This window comes from Sebastes fasciatus, chromosome 20 (assembly GCF_043250625.1).
Source record: "Sebastes fasciatus isolate fSebFas1 chromosome 20, fSebFas1.pri, whole genome shotgun sequence".
Taxonomy (NCBI): Eukaryota; Metazoa; Chordata; class Actinopteri; order Perciformes; family Sebastidae; genus Sebastes; species Sebastes fasciatus.
Window position 1 is genome coordinate 6807895 of NC_133814.1, and position 22693 is coordinate 6830587.

The window sequence follows — 22693 nt, forward strand, 5'->3', positions numbered from 1 at the left end:
TGACTGACATGACTTAACATCCGCTCAGCATTCACATGCAGGCCCACTTCCATGTATACAGGGTCCTTTTACATATTTCTAACCACTTGAACAAACCTTAAATGCCGTAAGCCCCCCTCGACTCCAGGTCCCTGCTCACATGCTCACTTTGACCATGTGATAATTCATGGAGAAGCAGTAGTAGTTGAATTTTTAAAATAAGATGATTTGTCATCGATCTTCTGTGCGGAGGTTAGGAATTAGTACAGGGGAAAAAAAGTAGGAATAGAAATGTATAGATAGTAGAAAATGCACTATAAAAGAAGGTCTTTGTATATATAGGTTGTTGTTATTGTTTGAAAAATGAAAGAACTGTAGGTAACCTCTGTGTCTCTTCTCTTCTTCTTCTCTCCTGTTGTCTCAGGTGGGTGGAGTCTTCTGCCTGGTTCTGAACTCCCAGTTGTTCTACGACGGCTCGTCCTGCCCTCTGATGAAGGAGGCCCAGGAGACGTGGCTGGAGGAGCAGCTGAGCACAGCCTCCTCCTCAACGGTACAATCCCATCACTCACATGACTCTTTTCTCGTCTGATTTATGAAGGCGTTCATCTAGATATTGTCTTCCGTCTGCCTTCTCGAAAGCCATTTGACACAACAATTGAATTTTGGAGATCGGTGATGAACCGATTCCCTCACATGTGTCTCTGTTCAGGAACCCAAACCCAAACACATCCTGGTGTTCCAGCACATTCCTCTGTACCTAAAGAGCCCCGATGAGGACGACGACTACTTCAACCTGCAGAGGGGAGTCAGACAAATCCTGCTGGACAGATTCAAGAAGGCAGGTAGGACAGCAGGGCTCGTTATATACCTTTTTCCTCTAGTTACTGTGTTTTTATGCGGACAAACTTGAGCAGAAGAGAGTCCAGTATTGCTCACGGGCACTTCAACATGACAGACAGTATGCGTCGTCTCTTCTAACTACTAGGTCTTGTCAGTCCAGATTAGTGTATATCTTATTTTTGGCTCTAACTTTGAGTTAGAAGTCACAAAAGAGATAAAGCCGAGTTGTATTGTTTTGAAAGTCAAGCAGCTTCCAAAACCATAAAATATCAGCAGTATTTTCCATAAAGATGGATTTAGGCCACTGTGAAGTGGTCTTAAATTTCTTGTTTTAATACCTCTGAGCTAATGTTCCCATTAAACCTGCTCGTTTCTAGCATATCTAACTGAAGCACTGTTAAGATCCCAGCCCGGAGGATTAATACGCCATTAGCCAGAACCGCAGGAGGAGCTCCTGGCACACACACACACACACACACACACACACACACACTCAACACGGGCGTAATTGAATTAATGAATGCATTCACTCCCTATAAGAGGAATAATTCCATAATCAAAATCCATTGTTGTCGGCTTAGAAGAGTCTGATACAAGGGTATCGGGCCGGGAGACTCTCACAAGGACAATACGTCTTTAAGAAAGCACTCATCGCACTATCCGGCCACTTCCAACTGATTGACAGGACAGCTCACACGGACACATGTCATGCTCAATCATGCATCAAGGTGACTGTCGGGGGATGGTATTAATTACATTATCCAGCGTTTATTTAACCACGTTGGCCTGTTTCTGTCTGATGACCCCTCTCCCTTATAATTGAAGGCTTCTCTAAGGACGGTGACACACCAAGCCGACATCAAAGAACTAGCGGCGACGAAGGCAACCAGCTGCGTCGCCTCACGTCGCCTTTGTCTTGGCCAAAAAGTTACACGCAAACACACGCACAGACTACAGCCGACGGCCAACTACCGCGTACGTTCTTCGCCTGTGTTAGAGGAAATAACTCTTCACACCAGCAGGTGGCGGTAGTCTGTATTCGTCATTCAAAAAGGGAAACTAGAAGACCGAGTACTGCGGATATACAAGCAGTTGTTAGGATACGTACATGAAACAAAGTGGCGTTTCTCGACCATCTTCACACCACTCAGCTTCATTCCAGATGGCCATGTCGTTGTGAACATATCCTTGTATTGGAATGATCAGATGAGATGATGATGATGAAAAATGAGAAGAGCCTTCTGTGTTTTTCCTCTAGACTTTACTCGTCGGCTTGCTTTCCTCACTTTCGTTTCTCTTCTCGTGCACTGATTTATTTAAGCTGAACAGCCAATCAGAGTGATTTCTCTCACCGATGTGTCACCTCCGATTCAACATGCTCAATTGGCCGAAAGACCTCCAACACGGGCAGACTAAAGCCGATGGTGTGAGACACACCAAAAAATACTGGGCTGACAGAAGTTCAACGACTCCCCCAAACTGTCCGATCCGTCGGCTTGGTGTGTCAGGGCCCCAAGGCGGTGGTTCCCAATCTGGGGGTCCGGGCCCCCTTAGGGGGGTGCCAAATACCACAGGGGGTGCGCCAGCATTTGTCTGCTCTGAGGTTGTCAAAATTAGATTTGCTCATGTATAACTAAAATCATAATAACACACTTACTGGCTAATCTATTCAAAAGTCTGTATATAAAACTATTTAAAAAGATATATTTCTTGACTACTTAGTAGCAAAATCTAACAAATCATTCAGCTTCAATCCATTTGTTGGCGTTTAGCCTTTCAAAAACAACATTTTCACTCTGGTCAAAAACTCTCGCGCTTGAAGCGCACAAAGTGAGGCACGTCGCTGTATTAACGGGGCGGTTTAGCAGCAATCTAACAACACCATAAATTTCATGTATTTAACCACAATAAGAAAAAAAATCTATTTTGGCTCTAACTAGGGATGTCCATAATTAACTGTTAACCGACATTAAGCATTTTAACCGATTAACGCTATCGGTTAACGGTTAATAAATCGGTTAACGAGGGTCGGTTATTGGTTAAGACATTTTTACAAAATGAGCATCCCTATCTCTAACTCTAATATAGTAAATTAATTAAGTTGTTACAAAAATCATAAACATTAGCAGCTTAGCAAATCCATCAAGACATCATCACTTTAGGTATGTTGACAAAACTGACGAGTTCGATTCATTTAAGAAAGTTGATTTAATAAAAAAAAAGAAAACATTCAATACACAAAATCCCTTTATTCAAATTGAGGATTTGTAATTTTTTTTGGGTGATGACAATGGGGGGCTTTTCTTCCATGCAAGTAGGGAGGGCTTTTATAAGATACAAGTTAATAGGTTGGTAATCACTGCCTTAAAGGAACACTGGTTAAAGATTTAAAGGGCAGCCCATATAGGCTTTTCATACACAGGAAATAATGGGTATTACTGTATGTGCAGAACATGCTATATGCGCAAGTGTCCTTTCTCATCCACACTCTTGTTCACACGTCCTGCCCGCAATTAAATTCAGACTACATACAGGGCATGTACTGCATGACTATATACGTAGTGCATGTATGTGGTTATTAATAATTGATGACAGACATGCGGTTGCTTGATGTAAAGCAGCGTACGCTACATGACTTTCTCATGTTTCTGTGCACATATGTGTAAGTACAATATGTGGTGCTTCTGCGAGAGAAGGGTTGTGATTTATCATGTCACGTTTTACTCATTCTCTCGGTCCGGTCCTGTCCCATACATAACAATGGGCTCAGGCATAAATGTCAAGCTCTGTCGCTTGAATTTATCTGGAAATTTCTACTGCTCGGATAGCAATGTTAACAATCATTTTGCAGTGTTTATAAAGATTCGTAGTGATTAAGATCATAGGAGTTCCAAATGACAATTACAAAAAAAGGCTATGAAATATGGCACAGCTTTGTCATTGTTAATAGCTCTTGATAAGTCAGATAAATGTGCTAAATCTAAAACACAAATTTGATGACTTGACATAAGGAATCAAAGCAGTTATTATTGAATTATACAGCCTTTGTCTCTTTGTTCTTTCTGCTCTCCTCGGATCCCCCCAGATTTCTCTTTCCTTCTGCTCTCTCTCCTTCATCTCCTGAGTGTCTCAGTTTCTGATGCTGTACGATCTGTACTCTGAATCTGCCGTAGTATGTCCTGGAGGCACGCTGACTGTAATCGTCCTTGTGCTCTGTGTCCGTTCATCATAGAGCTGCTACTGTACATTTGTACCAAATGTTGTTCAGAAAACTATTTTCGATTTTTGGTAGGGGCTGTCAAGCGATTTAAAATATTTAATTGCGATTGATCGCAAATTAATTGCACATTTTTCACCTCTTCCAAATGTACCTTAAAGGGAGATTTGTCAAGTATTTAATACTCTTATCAACATGGGAGTGGGCAAATATGCTGCTTTATGCAAATGTATGTATATATTTATTATTGGAAATGAATTAACAACACAAAACAATGACAAATATTGTCCAGAAACCCTCACAGGTACTGCATTTAGCATAAAACATATGCTCAAATCAACCGCTGTCAGTGTGTCAGTGTGCTGACTTGACTATGACTTGCCCCAAAACTGCATGTGTTTATCATAAAGTGGGCATATCTGTAAAGGGGAGACTCGTGGGTACCCATAGAACCCATTGTAATTCACATATCTTGAGGTCAGAGGTCAAGGGACCTTTTCTTTGAAAATGGCCATGCCAGTTTTTCCCTGCCAAAATTTAGCTTTAGCAAGTTTTAGTCTCCTTTTGCGAAAAGCAAGTATGACATGGTTAGTATAAATAGATTATGTTTTTTCTAGTTTCATATGAAACCAGTATCTTCACTCTAGCTTTAAAACTTAGCCCGCTACAACCTATGACAGATCGATTGCATTAATGTGTTAAAGAAATTAGTGACGTTAGAAGGAATTTATGTTAACGCGTTATTATCGCGTTAAAGGGACTATTTGTAACTTTCAGAAATGCTTGTTAACAGCGACACCTGTGGCCGTGAAATCAACGAAAGTCAGCGTCGGGCTCGTGCTTGCTCGCTCTAAATATACCTGAACGAGCATCGCTCAAAACAGTGAGGCGACACACGTCAGCTAATACCACAATATCACTCTTTATTTCACCTGCTTGGCAGTAATGTTAGCTGACCAGACGAAGGTCTCTCCATGAATCACTGCTGATCATAGTGTTGGCTTTTCCTGCTTCAGCAAAAGCGGTTCGGTGCCGGGGCTGAAGCAGGAAGAGAAACGTTATCGCCTCCCGACTGCGCCCGGAGGGAGACACCGGCACCCGGTCGGAGGCGATAACGTTTCTCGCTGCGGAGCCCTGTCACTTCACAAGACATGGAAAACCTCTGTTGGTCTGGAGGAGCTGCAGCAGTTATTTCTGCACAAACGTCCACTGTACATTCACTAGATAGTCTCAGAGCTAAACTAACTCTTCTACAGTGTGGAGTGAGCGCGCGTTCACGTCTAGAGGTGGAGCGAGACAGCGAGAACGCGCACTGTGTGAGTGAAGGCAAGCAGGCAGAGGAGCAGTGACTCCGGCCACACGCAAGCGCGCATATGCGAGCGCGCATGGGATCCCGACCCGGTACATTTATACGCTTAAAAAGTTACAAACAGTCCCTTTAACTTTGACAGTCTTAAAAAATACGTAATGGAAATAAGATTCATTGGAAAGTATTCACCAGAAGTAAAAAAACTTCACATAAAACTAAATGTAAACACTGATTTTCTTATTTTTTAAATGTTCACCACAACATGACGGAATTGTAGGAACTTCTATGAAGTAGAAGTTCCCCGCAGGGCAAACAGGCGCCTGGTAAAAATATCCCAGTGGACATACTGCAAGCTTTTTTGTGGAGGAAACAATCAAAACGAGCGAGGAATTGAAGAAATTGAAATGTTATTTGCTGCATATTGAAGAAACAAGAGCGCCAGGGCAAGTGTGTTATTTGTCTTCCTTGTCTGTGCGGCGAGGGGCTGAGTTTCCTCTCATCCGTGGTAAATGATGTCTCTTCTGGACATACATACGTCTATGGTAATTTTTCTCCCCCCCTATTTGCATTGCGTTATTCACGCATCATCTCTCCTCCCATGTCTGTCCGTCCTCACCGCTGCACCCTGTGATCCGAAGCCTCCAGATGTGCTCTGGTGATCATTACTGTCATTACAGCAAAGGCCAGCGTCATTAACCTCTCGCACACACACACACACACACACACTTCTGTTTCCAGTCCCGCTCTCAAAAAGATTCAAGTCCACACCCGGAACAGTTAAGCATTGGCACAGATGACGCGTGAATGTCATTTTTCTACTGAGATTTCCATTAAGTACGCGGTTGACAAGGATAAGTCTCTATCTGTGTCTGTGCTGCCAGCTCTCACATCCTTTTTTCCTTCGGAGACAAATGCAGTTATATCAACAGACGGATTACGGGTTTTATTGTGTAGAAAAGAATTTAGTTTCAAGATCCCTTAAAGGAACGCCGGAAAGCTCTTTATGATACTTTAACAGTGTTTCTTTGTACTAATAACACATGGAGGTTGTTCAAAAAAAACTCTTCAAGGATCTTTCTTCTTAGTTGGCTGCCTCAAAGTTCTTCTAATTGGTACTTATTTTAGCAAAAAGGAAAACAGCAGTCTGGCAAGAACAAAGAGGTAAAAATCTGGACGTCTTTCCTCGTCCTTTGTCTCTGTAATTCAAAATTCTACAAAAAGCGGGCCGTTGAAATGGAATCGCTGGATGTAACACAAACGTGTCTCTGGCATCAAATCAATCCTCGCATTAAGAAAAGTACGCTCCGCTGTGTGTAACTGAGCTCTTCTCGACCACTCAGAGGTGTCTTTGTGTGGCGTCAGTTGACTTACAGCATGCCGGGGATTTGGCTCAGCATTTGTGAGGTTGTTATAGCTGCTTTCTGCCGCCGCCGCCGCCCCCACCCACCACTCCGGGGACATACAGTATGATGGAAATAGAGAGCGTAGTCCCCGGCAGACAAAAGAAATTTAATTGATTTTTCCTCACGGAGGTATTTTTTATTTCTCTCCCCTACTCCTTCTTCTCATGTGTGTCAGGAGATGTTTGAGTAATTGTTTATTTTATACATGTCCTTGTATGCATTTCTGCATATAAATCGCATTGGTGCATTTTTTCTATGCATGATATATCAGTATCTATATGTTATCTCGACAGCACAGCCGCACATGGGGAAAGGTGCGACACCAATTAGTCTTCCAGTGGCTCATCAGAGCGAGCGGTTCCACCCTGGGAACTGTTGACTGCATTCCAGCTCATATTAATGATGCACTGTCTCTGCGTGATGACCCCCTCTCGGGCAACTAAAGTACCGTGCTTTCCCCCTTTCTTTTTTTTTAATTGCACAAGCAATTACCCCGGTTTCTGATGTGACAGTGATTCGGTTGATATTAAATATTGCCTTTAATTGTGCACTCGCTCCGTACATTTAATATCTTTTGAGTTGAAACGGAGCACGTGATTGGAAAAAGGGCATGTTTTTTCAAACGGCTCAAATAAGTCTGATTCGTTGGTTGCTTTGCAAACTGTTATGACAACCGGTAAACAAGACAACGTGTTGCTTGGTAGAACTTTTCAGTCAGTACAATACTGTCAGTTTTGTTGGTAACAATCATGCAAAAGCCCTAAACACCCCGGAGGAAGTTCTTTACTCTTCTTGTTATGGGTACACCTGTGCTTCCTCGTCACTGTCATACTCGTAATCATAGTAAATAATGCTCTCTTTTCGCCCCTACTCTACCTATGCCAATTTTTCAGTGCACGAACGCAACTCAGTCAGCAGTCAGTTACCGCGAGCGGAGGAAGAAAGACGTGCAAAAAAAAAATCGTAGGTCGCTTGCTCGTTGCGGATGTTGAATTTAGAGAGAGCGGGCCTTACGCGCATCCAGAATCTCTTCAGAGAAGATTGAATTCCCATCGCTGGAGACCGGTGTCTCCTTTCCGAGAGGAGTGGAGTAGCAGAAATCCCAGCAGTGCTCTCAGCCTCTTCTATCCTCTCAGATGGAGTACTGTAATTAGATTTCTTTCCACCTCCTCCTCCTGAAAGGTTTATATCCTGCATTCAGAGTACCTTCAGCGCACATATAAACAAGGCAGAATGAACGCACGCACAGATATACATACTGTACACACTTGCTCCCTCGCTGCCTCCAAATCCTGTATACTGTATTATACAGGAAAAAAACAAGCGTACAGCTGAGAAATTCATTGGAATTCCCAACATCGCTTGCGGCTGTAGAGTTGTACATATACAGTAGCTAATTAGAGGCAAAGATAAGCCTCTCCGTCTCTCCCCTCTCTTGTCTCTCACTCTTTCTCTCTCTCTCTTGCCGCCGGTTGTCTTTATCAGCGAGGGGCCGACTCTGTTCAAAAACCGAAGACACATTTATCACCCACTGGGGATTTGATAAGAGGCCACGGTTAAGCCTTTAACCCCATTGTTTTAATGATGAGGCTGAATAATGCTTTCTCTTTATTCTGTCGTTTTCTTTGTCTTAATCTCTCTTTCTACCGCAGCCAAAGGTTGGGGTTGGCGGTGATGACATAACAGGTATTCAGGCCCAAAAGAGGGGGTGCATTGGTTGGGGGCGTGTTGTTAGGTGCCAGTGAGACGATAAGATCCAGGAAGGCCAGTTTGAGTAATGGATTCTTGGAGCTTGAAGGCTTATCAGTCTCTGAAACACTGCACAGCGGTTTTTAATACTATGAGAATGGATTTTACAACTCTAGAAGGTTCTGATTGTTGCAACGATCTCCAGATAAATGTGATAACTAAGGCTACATCCACACTAATACGTGTCGTTTTAAAACAATATCCGTCCAGATGAGCGTTTTAGGGTCATTTCAGAATTAATCTCTGTCCATACTGCCACGCCTGAAAATGACCATTCACATACACTGGGCATGTGCGTCCCTGTGTATACAGGAAGCAGCGCTGGACACAGGAATTGATGTAAAGCCAAGCCCCCAGGAAGAGCGCCGGTCGTTGATCCCAACTTTCGTGGTGGCCAAACGGCAGTACTGCAACTTCAGTGTCCGTCAAGTGATGCCATTGGGCCCAAAAAATACTTTTCCCATAGACTTACATTTGGAAAGAGACGTCTGTAACTCAGCGGATAATTTTTTTTTAGGTAAATCATCTCCCCAGTACGAACACTCTAATAGCCCTTATTTAAATTATTAGGTTTTAAAGTTGTAAAACGCACTAATAGCCGAATCCAGAGTTATTTCCCTTCTTCCGTTCATGTGAATGAGACTCAGACCGAGGCTGGAGCGCAAGCCGTGACGTTGGGACACCATGACCGAGTCATGTGACTAAGCGGACGCTACTGCTCATGTTCCATGTGCCCGAGATCCGGGTACCTTTCCAGGCGGAAGTCGAGCCATTTTGTCTTCATGCGCCACTGAACAACTTTCATAGGAATGAACGGGGCCCCGCCTCCAACGCTGTATCCAGTTCTCTTTATACATCCATGTGTAAAGCGCTCCAATAATAGCTTGCATCCTGTCCATGAAAGCAGTAGTCGCATTATAAAATGCAGAATTTAACAGCTGCTAGCGTAGACAACAAGGTCAGCAACGCTTGTAACTCGTTATCCATGTTGAAATGAACCACTGGTGGTAGACGCTGATGTTTTCTACTGTAAAAGGTTCAAGTGACGGGGCGTGACGAATCAGGGATGGACACGTGACTGATAAGACCCAATCGAGAAGCGAACGTGGGTGTCTGCTTCATTGTTTTCTAAGGTCTTGGTTTCTGTCCGTTCAGACTAAAACGCAACCCTGGAGTTTCAAAACTAAAACGGGGTAAGCAGCATTTTCAAATGTCTCCATTTTAGGGGCTCGAAAACGCCCAATTAGTGTGGACGCTAGGCATAAACGATGCATTTTAAAACGTATTATTGTGGATGTAGCCTGAGTTAACCGTACAAAGTAATGACCAGGACTGTGTACTTGCACGTATTTCTTTGGCAAACGTAATGCCTTGCTGTATGACGTTGCATTTCATTGCGCCAGGTTCGGCCCAGTGACCTCATCGAAATGAATGAGGAGGGAACGTTTTTTCCACTCACGTCTAGGTCTTGTCTTGTTTCTGCTTGCTTCTGGCACTTTTCTCTTCCACAGCAAGTTGAAGGTCATAAAGATTTAATTGGTAACCATAAATGCATGACTACACTGCTCTTGTTTATGTACTTACTATGCAGAAGAAAGGCCCTGATTGGAGTTATATATTATTATTTATTTCTAATCAGTTAAAATTAAATTAATTGTGGTTTTCAGTTTTACAGATAATTCCAATGCAAATTGCATTTGTGTATTTTACAAACAAAAGAGTGAAAAGGACGGAAAATTAATAACTAATTGGCAGAGGATTAAAAAACAAAACAAAGACACAAACAGAAAAATAAAAAGGGGGAGGGGGATTCAAGTTGTGTAAGAATTCAGCAAGAAAACATTCATTGATGCGGTGTATCCAAAAATAATGACAATGATTGTAGGTCGGCAAATTACATATGAGGAGATTTAAAGGTGCTAAATACGGGATTGGGAGCATTTCTATTGCCTCTATATGGCTCACAACATGGCGACGGCTGAGTCGGTGGCTTACAGCTAACGGTGCACACTTATTAATATTATATTCAATTTCTGCCAATAGATCCTCCTTTAATATTAATCTGCCCAGTAACTAACTATTGTTGTCAAATAAATGTAGTGGAGTAAAACGTGCAATATTTTCCTCTAAAATGTAGTGGATTCCAAGTATTAAGAATCAGAAAATGGAAATACTCAACTAACATACAAGTACTTCAAAGAAATTTCAAAAATGTTAAATATTCCTTCACTGGCTAACTGTTTTAAAGTTGAAATATTGTCCGTTTAAATGTAGTCGTTAAAGTTCTACTCCGGAGCTGATACAACTTCCCAGACTCCTTCAAAAGTCCCCGCCATCGTTCGGTTTCGACGCAGCTACATCTCACCTCGCACTTCTTCCCCCTACTGCGGGTTAAGGTGCGCCTCGAGGCGTTTTACTCGCATGCAGTATCTACAGCGGTTACGTTGTGGGCTGCCAAGACGTGGGTGACCTACGCTCAGCACCGTGCCTGAACGCCTCCTCTGTGGACATGAAATGAAGCTGCTGCTGCTGCTGAGATGCTGCTTTCGCTGTACACCTCCTGTGAGGACACTGTGGAATAAAGCACAAGTGTCCATATTACTACTCATTATAGAGTGACATGAACAACTACAACTAGTTTTCTTATAATGCTAATGATTTCAAACAAAAGATGAAAAGAAACTTTTAGCTTGAGGCTTCTTGAGGGTCCTCACCAGGTAGGGGGGCTTAGTTCCACTACCCCCCTCACAACTAAGCCCCTGTTGTCCTTAGAGAAACATAAGGATCATTGCTTGGTGAATTCAGGATGATTAGGTACCACGTTGGGTACCAAATGGCCAAAAGGCAGGCGTGCTCTCAGAGGGATAGATGACATGCTGACTACTTTCATTTCCCAGCTCCCTTTGTGATCGTGTGACTGGAGGACACAGGGAGGGGATGCTGCTGCGTGGTGACTGATGGCTGAGAGTGATTTATGGGGAGCCGGGGCTGCAAGATGCCTCACCGCGCTACATCATTTTGCATCCCTCTGTCATGCAAATTATCAACAGCCACCATTTTCATGATGAATTATTTCCCAGACCTGCACTTTAATGACAACCGCCCTTCAACGCGAGCACACGCGTCGCATGTTCACTCCTACGCAGCCTTCGCTCTCACAGCTGACAGCTTTGTTCTGAACTGCATTAAGAGTTTGTGTCAAAGAGGGGGGGGGAAAGGAGGTCATCACTGATAGAGGGGGGGGGGGGGAAGAGTGTTAGCGGCAAAGATAGGAACTTAGCTCGCAATTAGCAAATCCAATCTCGTAGCCTGCAAAATCAGTGACCAAGAGATGAAAGGGAGATGATGGAGAGCGGGAAAGGAAAGGAGGGGACGGCAGATTGAGGAGCACAAACATCAAACGTGATCGGATGTGGACGGACGTCTCTTTACTTCCTTTATTTGGCGGTCTACATTGGCTGCCGCTATTAGCATTTATATAGCGACGGTGTTTCAGAATATTCAGACACATCCAGCAATTAAGGCGAACATGGCTCAAACGGCTGCAGCATATGAAAATCATAATAGAAATATATATTGGCATATTGGAAGGGACTCTCCCCCCCCCCCCCCCCCCCTCTCATTTCTGTGCATTTTTTCTGCAACTCTGACCAGAATTCAATTTGACTCTGGGTAATTTTGCTCCGTTAGCATTCAATATGTTTCCATCACTCCGACTGCTTACTCTGGGTATTTTCTGAGCGCCCCTTCCTTCCTTCCTTCCTCTCTCCTTCCCACCCCTCCACCACCTCTGTCTGTCAAAGCAAAGGCCAATCCCCAGATGGGAATCTTTATCGCAAAGAAAAGCACAAAAGATCGAGCACTGTTTCAAGGCTGACAGGTAAATGGGATTTCCGCAGAAGCCGAGACAAGATGGGGAATTATCGCCACAGAGAGTGCGATGTTTTCCGCGAGGGCGCCCGCTCGGCAAGAAAAGGGGAAGAATGAAGCAAAGCATGGCGAAGAGACTAAAACGGGTTGAAATTGGATTCAACAATCCTTAACTGAATGCGATACACTGCTATTTAACACTCTCTGAACACGTACTGTGTCTCCCGTCTGCGTATAGCTCAGTGGGTAATGCAAGACACTGACACTCAGCGTGGTTATATGTTCCATTCTCTCTACGGCTGAATGGGTTTAGTATGGTATTGTCAGAATAACATTTTAGATCTGATGTCATTCAATGTTCAATATAGTTTACATAAAAAACATTAAATACATGGTGTTTCTGTAGCTTCTGGGGAGCCCTATTTTTGGGGTTAGGGAGGGTAGTGTACACTGTACTGCACTTTGCTATTGTAATCTATAGTGGTTATATGCATAAAAACACACAATTCAAATGATAAAAAAAATCTTGTTAAGTTGTTAGGAAGTTAAACAGGTCATAATTCTCTCTCTAAAAAAAAAGGGTGTGTCCCCTCAGGTTTAGTAGCAGTAGTGCCATGCTGATGTAGTAGCAGCACCCATGTAGCGCTGTCCTGATGATTTCACCCGCCACTGCCGTCAATTTACTTGCATTTGGTGGGTGGCAGGTGCTAATTTCAGACCATGTTCCCAAGCCTTTCTAGAAACGTTTTTCCACGTGACCTGGGGTATTTCCCTGGTATTGGTATCGATTACTAAATTTCTTTGATCACGACGGCTATTCATGGTCCCCAGATCACCAGAATCATAATAACATTGTTGATCCTCTGACTTTTCATTTAGCGCCATCATTCGGTCAGATTTTTGATTAATTAATTTTTTTTTCAAATTGTCCCATACTTTATGACAAATTACCTGCAAAAATAATAATATTCCCCCACCACAGCACTCTCAGTGGTCAAATCAAAACAGAGTAAGAACTTGGGCACCTTTCTTGGAGTACATACAAGGGCCTTACCAGACTTCCTCTTCATAAACCTGAGTAGTGTCTGACCTGCGTTCAACCCAAGACGCCAATGTGGGTTTAATCCTCATCACTGTGTTGGTCTACAAGGGATCGCTGCCAATCAATAGTTATACGTCTCTGAAACAATGCTAGGGTATTTTGGAGGTTTTTAAATTGTTTTTTTGCTTTTTATTTTGTGTATTTTTTAGTTCCATGCAGGCAATCTCAGCCTCTACCCCTCACTTTGAAAGAGTGCTTTCCCCGCATTCATTTTCCAGCAGACAATTTCAGAGGTCAGCTTCATCTTCTGACTGCATGGCAATGGGGACGGCTTTTTCAGCTTCTTTATTCTTTTTTTTTTTTTCAATTGTTTATCTTTTATTCATGCAGAAAATCTTTTGGAGATTGAAAATGCTTTTCTTTCTCAGACAGGCCATCTTTTCTCTCAGAGAGTGTTTTTATTTTATTTTTTTTAGCAGACAAGAGCCCAGGTGGAGTGGTTTGACTTCTAAAGCCTGCGTAATGACGGCGCTCTGAAAGGGGACGTGCTCTAATGAATTCAGGTCAGGGTGTTATCTCTGGGCCTCTGCTAAATTGTTTCTATGAAATCGGTTTCGCTCGGTAAGAGCCGGTGGAGCGGGCCAGCGGAGGGAGCCGATTCATTCCCACAACATACAAATTGTCTATTGGTTGAGTCCACTTCAGTTGTCAGCTATACTTAAGGCCTTGAAGGAAAGCCTGTAGTGTGTGTCGTGACGACCTAACAGAGATCTCATTCTGCCTGATAGACATTAGACAGGTTGGCCAAGCGCAACTCTCCAAGGACCTTTGTGCCTCTGAGGAGAAAACCAGGGGGTGAATCTGTTATTGTTGTATTTCAATAGTAGTGTTGGGGCGGGGGGAAGGTTATTCTGGGTGGCTGAGAGACATTTTAAAATACCAATGAAGTGCAGAAGATATGACCACTTACACTTAATGGTATACTTTACTTATTGTTGTAGTAAATGCTAGTGACAACTTAATATTCAAGATGACTTATATGGATTATTATTAATTTATATTGTGTAAAGGTATGTTTATTAACTTGCAGTTGTTTTATTAAAGGAATAGTTCGACACTTTGGGAAATGCTCTTAATCGCCTTTTTGTTGAGAGTTAACGCCTTTACACACCGGCGGAGTTTTTTTTTTTTTTTTTTTTTTAAATCAATACGCACTTCAATATATTTTTTCCATCTGTTGTTTTGGTCATGATTACTTTCACACAGACCGCCAATATTACAAGACAAAAAAACTACTTTTTTTTCGGAACATGGTCGATTTTTCGGAGGTTTCGCACAGCGAATAAAGGCATCAACCAATGACGTTATGCGGAATGGGTTGAGTTCCTCTTTTTATTTACGAAACAACAACATGGAGTATAGAAGCAAAGAGACGAAACTCCTGTTTTTTGACAACAGCCGCTGCCGCCATTTTGGACTGAAAATGCTTATTATATTTCTAATATTTTATTGTTCAACACAGGCCATTTTGGTAGAATATGACAATAGAATAGAAATAATTTTGTTTTACTTTTGTATGGCACTTTTTAGGCGGACGTTTTACTTTCGCCCGGTAGACGCTTTCAGTCCAAAATGGTGGAAGCGTAGCTCTGCTGCTAGGCACTGATGATTTAAAGGAACGAACAATTAATTTTCAATTCTTGACAATTTACATTCTTTGTCCATAATCCGACTCAAGGTGGCAAATTGTATTACTCCTTTCAACCTTGACAAAGGCAACACATACCAGGTCCACTCCTTCCGTTCTTACCTTTCACAATAAAAGCCCTCTACATATAACATTCGCAGGAAAGTGTTTCGCATTTTTGTTTTGTTTATTCGTCATGCCCCCGTTGCGTAAAGGCCTTTAGATGAGAAGATTGATACCTTGCTTAAGGTCTTGAACAAAGTTAATTTTCTCCTGATTTGTCCGTCTGTAAAAGGACATTTTAGTGTCAGAATGTTTGGAAGATATGTGGCTTGTGAAAAATGGGTCCAATATTTACTTTGGTGACTATGGGGCGAAAGAATCAGTTATAATTGGTGTTCACGTTCACTTCTCCCATTGGAGTTAATAGACTCAGGTGATGCTGCTAGTCTTCTAAAGCGGCGGGGCAGTGACGAATCCCATGTGACGCGGATACATGAAACTGACTCACAGTGTGCCGTCTCCTCTCTGAACCGTCTCTGGTATGAAACTTCTCGTCTAACTCTCAGCAAGAGAGTGAATGTGTATTTCCCAAAATGTTCCTTTAATGTCCAAAAGGGCCTCCTTCTGTAGCAGTTTCTTTTGCACAGTGGGGCCGTTTGTGACTTATTCCTTTTATTTTTAAAGCTATGAGCAACAAATGTACAGCTCCATGGATGCATCACAAACATGTCACATACATATGGGGGAAGCTCACTGCTGCTGCGTGGTGGTGTGTCGTGCGGTGTACGTGTGGGACGTGGATCATCAGAGACGTGGCGACAGAACTCAGACGCACTGGCACATGTATACATATGCACACTTACACACTCCCACGCAGTCTATTCGGCGGCGTGATTAATCACGGCAGCATCTTTGGGAGTTTTGGAAGGAGGTTCGGAAAAAACATATCAGCTTCAAAAAGATGCCGGTTTATTATCATTATCATTTATTATTATTATTAATACGGGATTAATTCCTGTCTATCGCTTCTTTACTACTGCTGTCTTAGCGTCTTCCTCCCACCAACTCATCTCTCTCGCGACGAATAAGTAGTCACAGCGGATACTGTAACAAATCCAACATTTCCACAGTCTGAGTCATCAGGTGATCCCATCAAACATTTTTCCGTGCTTCACACTTCTGTTGCCGCTTTGCTTTGTTTTCATTCGCAGGGTTTAAATAAATGAAGATGAGCTGTGTGATTCCTCAAAGGACAGATAAAACACTTAGGCGTCTGTCAGCGTAGAGGGACACACACACACACACACGACTATACACACACACAGTCATTCAGAATATTGAGTACATGCTTTGGCCTAGAGGGCATTCGTGGCCCTCATCTAGAAATAACATCAAGGACACACATGTGTACACACATTTATGACTAGACAGTGTTGAGGCAGGCCAGTTACTCAGCCACCTAGAGCAGGGGCAAGGTTATATGAAAGGCTATTATTCCTGGCCACTAGAGATGCACCATTGCAAAATTCTGGGCCGATACCGATGTTTAAAATAACAATTTGGCCGATAGCGATGTTTTTTGTTTTTGCTGTTATTTATTCTCCTTTTTGTGCCAGGGAAACAAACACCAGTTCATTATGAAAAGAATAACTGAGATGTTTTAAAGTCATTCAGCATTTCATTACACTGTCTTTGAATTAGCACAAATTCAATCATACAAAATTCATGAAACAACCTTAATATAACCTTCTTTCACATGAAGAAGATTCTTTTTTTTTTTTAAATAACTATACAACTATCTACTCAATAGGGCTGTGTATTGGCAAGAATCTGGCAATATGATGTGTCATGATACAGGGGTTACGATTCAATATACTGTGATGTATTGCGATAATGTGAGCATGGTGATATATTGGGATTTTTTTTACGTCAAATTTTTGGGAAAACTGTCATAGTATAAAGAACACGCCAGATATCCACCATTTTTTAAAATAGGCAAAAATAACACTTTTGTAATGCATTCAAAAAACTGCATTGTTTTTGCCCCATTTTGCATGTGATTATCATAAAGTGGGCATGTCTGTAAAGGGGAGACTCGTGGGTACCCATAGAACCCATTTTCATTCACATATCTTGAGGTCAGAGGTCAAGGGACCCCTTTTGAAAATGGCCATGCCAGTTTTCCTCGCCAAAATTTAGCGTAACTTTGGAGCGTCATTTAACCTCACTCCCGACAAGCTAGTGTGACATGGTTGGAACCAATGGATTCCTCAGGTGTTTATAGTTTCATATGATGTGAGTACCTTCACTAGACTTTAAAACTGAGGCCGCTACAACCTCTGAAAGATCAAATCGATCGATCGATTGGCGGGCCGTCGGATTTTTAAGAGGTTAATTAAAAATCGACTCAGTGTTTTGGAGAATCGATACAGTATCACAACACATATTTGTTTTGCGACACATAAATTAAATGTAAAAGTGAAAGCGATTTGAAACATAAGCAGAAACATAAGCAGTGTTTCCGATACATAGATTTAACTTGGGCGGGCCGCCCATATATTAACAGTCACCCAAGTGTATTTGGCGACCCATTTCAGCATTTTTCATTTACATTTTTTTATCCGTCCGAGAGAATGACGGCATCCGCGATCAGTTAACTAGTGGACTAGTAGCGGCAGAACGCGGATGAAGATCTCCACTTTGCCAGCTCAGCCTCAGGTCTCACTGCCTCAGCTGTCTGGGCTGGACGGACCCACAGCGGAGCAGCAAGATGACAATGTGGCGGCCCGGATTGTTTTTAAGAAATCTCGTAAGCCGTTATTTTACTGCTTCATTTTTCGTTGAACATAACAACGTTCGTGTCGCCGATCTTTCTCCAAGACAGCGTTATACTCCCACACGGCCGACTTTTTGTGAACAAACCACACGTGCGTATGGACCCACCGTCATGCCAGAATTACTGGTGTCCGAGACCGACCGCAAATAACCGACGCACCATTTAGCCGGCGCAAAATAGATTCGACTCAACAGATAAACATCGGACACTGACATCGGCGAACGACAACCTATTTGCCGATATCAATGTTCAGCTGATAAAACGGTGCGTCCCTACTGGCCACACATACTGGTGTCCATAATGATATAGCTGCAGGCCCATCCACGCATCACGGGGCGCTGCCCCAGGTTTTGATTGTAAATTAATTTAGCCGCAGACATACACACACACACACACACACACACTAGGCCCTAAACCATCAATTTCCATCTATGGCGGATTAATTATTTAATCATCGTCCAGCATGTGCAACCGCTGTCCTCACATAGCTTTGAATATTAATATAAATTTAGGTCACATTTGTATTCTGGTGCTGTTTGATTATGCAGAGCAGCGGACTTGGTGATTCAGGGCAATTTCACGGCGCCGACATCGAAGTAGTATCAGCAGCTGGGAGTTTGTTTTTTTTCGGAAGGGATCTTCCTCGTCTTTGTTGTGCGGATTTCTGGGACAGACCGATGTCTTTCTCATGCGCTGACTGCAATTTATCCTCTTTTGTTGCCGGTTTTTCATTATTTTATTTTGGCTGGGCGTCTCTCCGGAGAGACGAGGCAGCGAGCAGCCAGACTTCCCTCCATGGAAACACTCGCTGTTAAATAGAGCAGCTCATTTTCTGTGCCGAAAGCCTGCAGTAGACCCGAATTAAAATCACCTACACACGTAGGTAGAATACACGCATATCATTGTACTTATGAGCAAATTTCACAGATAATAATATAAACATAAACTTTATCTATTGTAATCTTAAAGCATAAAACCCCCGACCTAAATCCTAACCTTAATGTTTACTCCTCGTTCAAGTGAAAATTGGCCAAAAATTACCAACTTGCCAGAAAGTCCAATTGGTTCCCCCAAAACAAAAAAAAACAACTTCAGACAAGTCCTACCTTCACACGCTGTAAAACAACTGACTCTCTGCTCCTCGCTCAAAGTATGGCGTGTTGTGACCTGCCATTTTAAGTGTGCAGTCGTTTCAACTGTAGTGACACGGCAGCGGTGCAGCGGTGCAGCGGTGCAGCGGTGCAGCGGTGCCGCGGGGCCGAGCCGAGCCGAGCCGAGCCAGACCTGCCGCTCTATTAATGATGATGTGTGTAATTGAAAATAAATTGAAAATCGTGCCTCCCTTAATGAAAGTTCCCCAGGTTTTCAAAACATGCCACAAGTGGAAAGCTCCCGAGTATGTCCTTCACTTCATGTCCTTCACGTTCGTTCTTTCTTTCCTTCTTTCTTTCTTTCCTTCTTTCTTTCTTTCCTTCTTTCTTTCCTCCCTCTCTCCTTTCTACTTTCTTTGTTATTCTCTTTCTTTCTTTCTTTCTTTCTTTTATTCTTTGTTCTGTCGTTAATCTTCTCTTTCTTTCCTTCCTCCCTCTCTCTTTTCTACTTTCTTTGTTCTCTTTTTTCCTTCATTCTTTCTGTCTTTCTTTCTTTCCGTATTTAATCTTCTCCTTCTTTCCTTCCTCCATCTCTCCTTTCTAATTTATCTGTTCTTCTCTTTCCCACTTTTCTTTCTTTCTTTCTGTCTTTGATCTTCTCTTTCTTTCCTTCCTCCCTCTCTTTTCTAATTTATCTGTTCCTCTTTTTCCAACTTTTCTTTCTTTCTTTTTTCTTTCTTTCCTTCTTTCTTCCTTCCTTCCTTCCTTCCTTCCTTCCTTCCTTCCTTCCTCTCATCTCTCTCTCCTCTCTAGTTTCTCTGTTCTTTTCTTTTTTACTCCCTACCTTAGGTCCTTCCTTTCTACCTCTCACATTTCTTCCTTCCTTTCTTACTTCCCTCCTTTCTCCCCATCTCTCTCCTTTCTAATTTCTCTGTTCTTCTCTCTCCTGCTTTTCTTTCTATCCATCTTCCATCCTTCCTCCATTCCTCTCTTCTCTCTCCTCTCTAGTTTCTCTGTTCTTTTCATTTTCCTCCCTCCCTACAGTTGTGGATAGGAAACTATTCTAGATGACTCTATAACTATAACAGTGCACTACTGTTGCATATACTCACAGGTTATACTGAACAATTGCTTCTAATAATGATATTATGCGACTGCATACCTACATTTGAGCAGCAGGTTCTTGTTTGGGCTGTAAAGTGAGTTATTTAAAGCAGAGAAATCTCCTGATGGAGCATCACTAACCCAGTCAAGTCCTTGTGGACGTATTTTGGCCATTTTGTGCCGCGAGGTGTTAATAATTGTACTGCACCTTTTATCCTGGATCCATGAGGGACAGAGGGGTCAGACGTGGTGTGAATTACATGGCGCTCTAAAGAGCATGATGCCTATTCATAGCGACGTCCCAGTTGAGACCGGTGACGTCAGCAGAGACAAACTAAATCAGGCCACTAAACAACTCATTCAAGCTTTCTGTGTTCCCCCGATTTAATGCTTGGGTTTCTTCACTGATGAGATTCCCGCACTCTGACACCTGTCTCATCGCCACAGGGGTGAAAGCGGTGTTCTCCGGCCACTATCACCGAAACGCCGGCGGTTGCCACGGCGGCCTGGACATGGTCGTGAGCTCGGCCATCGGGTGCCAGCTCGGCAAGGACGCCCACGGCCTCCGGGTGGTGGTGGTGACCGCGGACGACGTCGTCCACCGCTACTACAGCCTGGAGCAGCTAAGCGCGGGAGGCATGGACGAGGAGCTCAGGAAGCTCCTGCAGGTCTGAAGACTGAAGGAGGGAAAATCTGACTAACTTGTCAACAACAAGTTGTTTTTTTTTGTGAATTGTTCATACAGTTTTGAGCCCCTGTTCGTGGAGGCACACAAGAAGGTTTTTGGACACTTGGTCAACTCATACCCGCAGATAAGAATATGAGATATTAAAATCATTCATACCTCATTTTCTCCAATGTGATAAGCTAATTATTATCTACCAGCAAACAAGTCTCATCAAATATTAACCAATGGCCCATTCTCTAAAAATTCTGTGTATTCATTAAAGTGGAAAAAAAAATAAAATGTAAAGGTACTGTGTATAGGATTTTGCGGATCTAGTGGCGTGGTTGCAGATTGCAACCAACTGAGTACCTCTTCCGCTCACTCCTCCCCTTCCAAGACTGCGGTAATGTGAGCCGCCGAGTGCAAAACCGTGGTGACGCTATTCGCCTCGCTCAGGGGCCATCCTTACCATAATAACACTACTACGGATTTCAGACGGCGGCTGGCGGTACCACGGTTTTGCACTCTGCGGCTCACGTTTCCGCAGTTTCACAAGCGTGTCGGAGAACTACGGTGGCCTTCAGGTAACGTAAAAACAACGAAAGGCTCTCTCCAGAGCCAGTGTTTGGTTTGTCCGTTCTGGGTTCTAACAAAAACACAACGATTCTTAGATTCTAGTGATTATACATGAATGTAAACATAGTTATGGATATTATATTCCATTTCTGCTCATAGATCCCCTGAAATGTTACACACTGTTCCTCGAAAGATTTATATTGAGGCATGTTCTCCATGTTGGGTCAGAAATAAGAAAATAACAGAGAGTTTAAACCAACAAAGATGCAACTACATGCAACTTGTGTTTAGTTTGTGTCTCTACTAAATGTTTTCCTTGGATAATAATCTGTCCCCGCCGACCTAAAAGGGGCTCACAACAGTCATTGAATGTGTTCTACAAACTTGTGTTCTAAGTCCGATGTTATCCGTGTAACTTTGAATGTATCCGAACTTTTCCATCGTTAAAGGAAGATTCCACCCTAAAACACTGAAACCTCATTCAAAAACAGCATCACGGGTGATGTAGGAAACCACTAAAATATATAAAAGGAGATCAGACAGGTTGAGACAAAGTGTGGACGAGGAAAAGATTCATCCCAGAATGACTGCTGGACTGCACTGAATGCAGCAGGTTAACAGTGTGAGGGTATTAAAGGGTGGCATTTTCCTTTAATGATCCTAAAATATCCAGCTGTTGTAGCTATTTCTACTGTTTGCCGTTGGCAATTCTATGCAAGCTAATCAAATCTCCATATTGTGTGTGTGTGTTTTTATGTTTAACGTGGTACGATGTTTAAGATGCACGGCCCTTGCCGGTAAAAGATAGAAACTGAGAAGCTTTTTGTGTACTGTCCAGCCAAAATACTATTTTTAGATAGTCTTTTAATATGTGTTGGCTTGAGAGATAATTCTTACCCATAACATTTATAAGAACTTAGATTTTAAAGTTATAATCCCTGAGAATTCAGTCCTGGTTACTAAAGAAATATTCCCATGGATGACACCTGTGGAAACATTTAAAACTGATCTACTGTTAAAAAAATAAATAAAACCCATGTTTTGCCAGTTATACACTTTTTTAAAGGTGCAGTGTGTAGGATTTGGCGGCATCTGGCGGTGAGGTTGCAGATGGAAACCATCTGAAATTTCCCCCCGTGTGCCAAGCGTGTCGAAGAACGACGGTGGCTGACGCAAAAACGCAAATCCCTCTATCTATAACCAGTGTTTGGTTTGTCTTTTCTTGGCTACTGTAGAAACACGGTGGACTCCGTGAAGAGGACTCACTCCATATGTACGGTAGATATAAACGGCTCATTCTAAGCTAACGAAAAACGCAAC

General features: G+C 42.7%; 1 protein-coding gene across 1 annotated transcript in view; it reads left to right on the plus strand.

The window, feature by feature from the left end:
• Positions 1 to 22424, plus strand: part of cpped1 (calcineurin-like phosphoesterase domain containing 1) — a 45620-nt gene extending 23196 nt beyond the window's left edge. The window contains exons 4-6 of the mRNA XM_074620632.1: positions 404 to 529; positions 689 to 821; positions 20578 to 22424. Coding sequence (XP_074476733.1) covers positions 404 to 529; positions 689 to 821; positions 20578 to 20804 — 486 coding nt within the window. The 3' untranslated portion in view covers positions 20805 to 22424. The remainder of the gene's footprint in view (positions 1 to 403; positions 530 to 688; positions 822 to 20577) is intronic.
• The last annotated feature ends 269 nt before the right edge of the window (positions 22425 to 22693 follow it).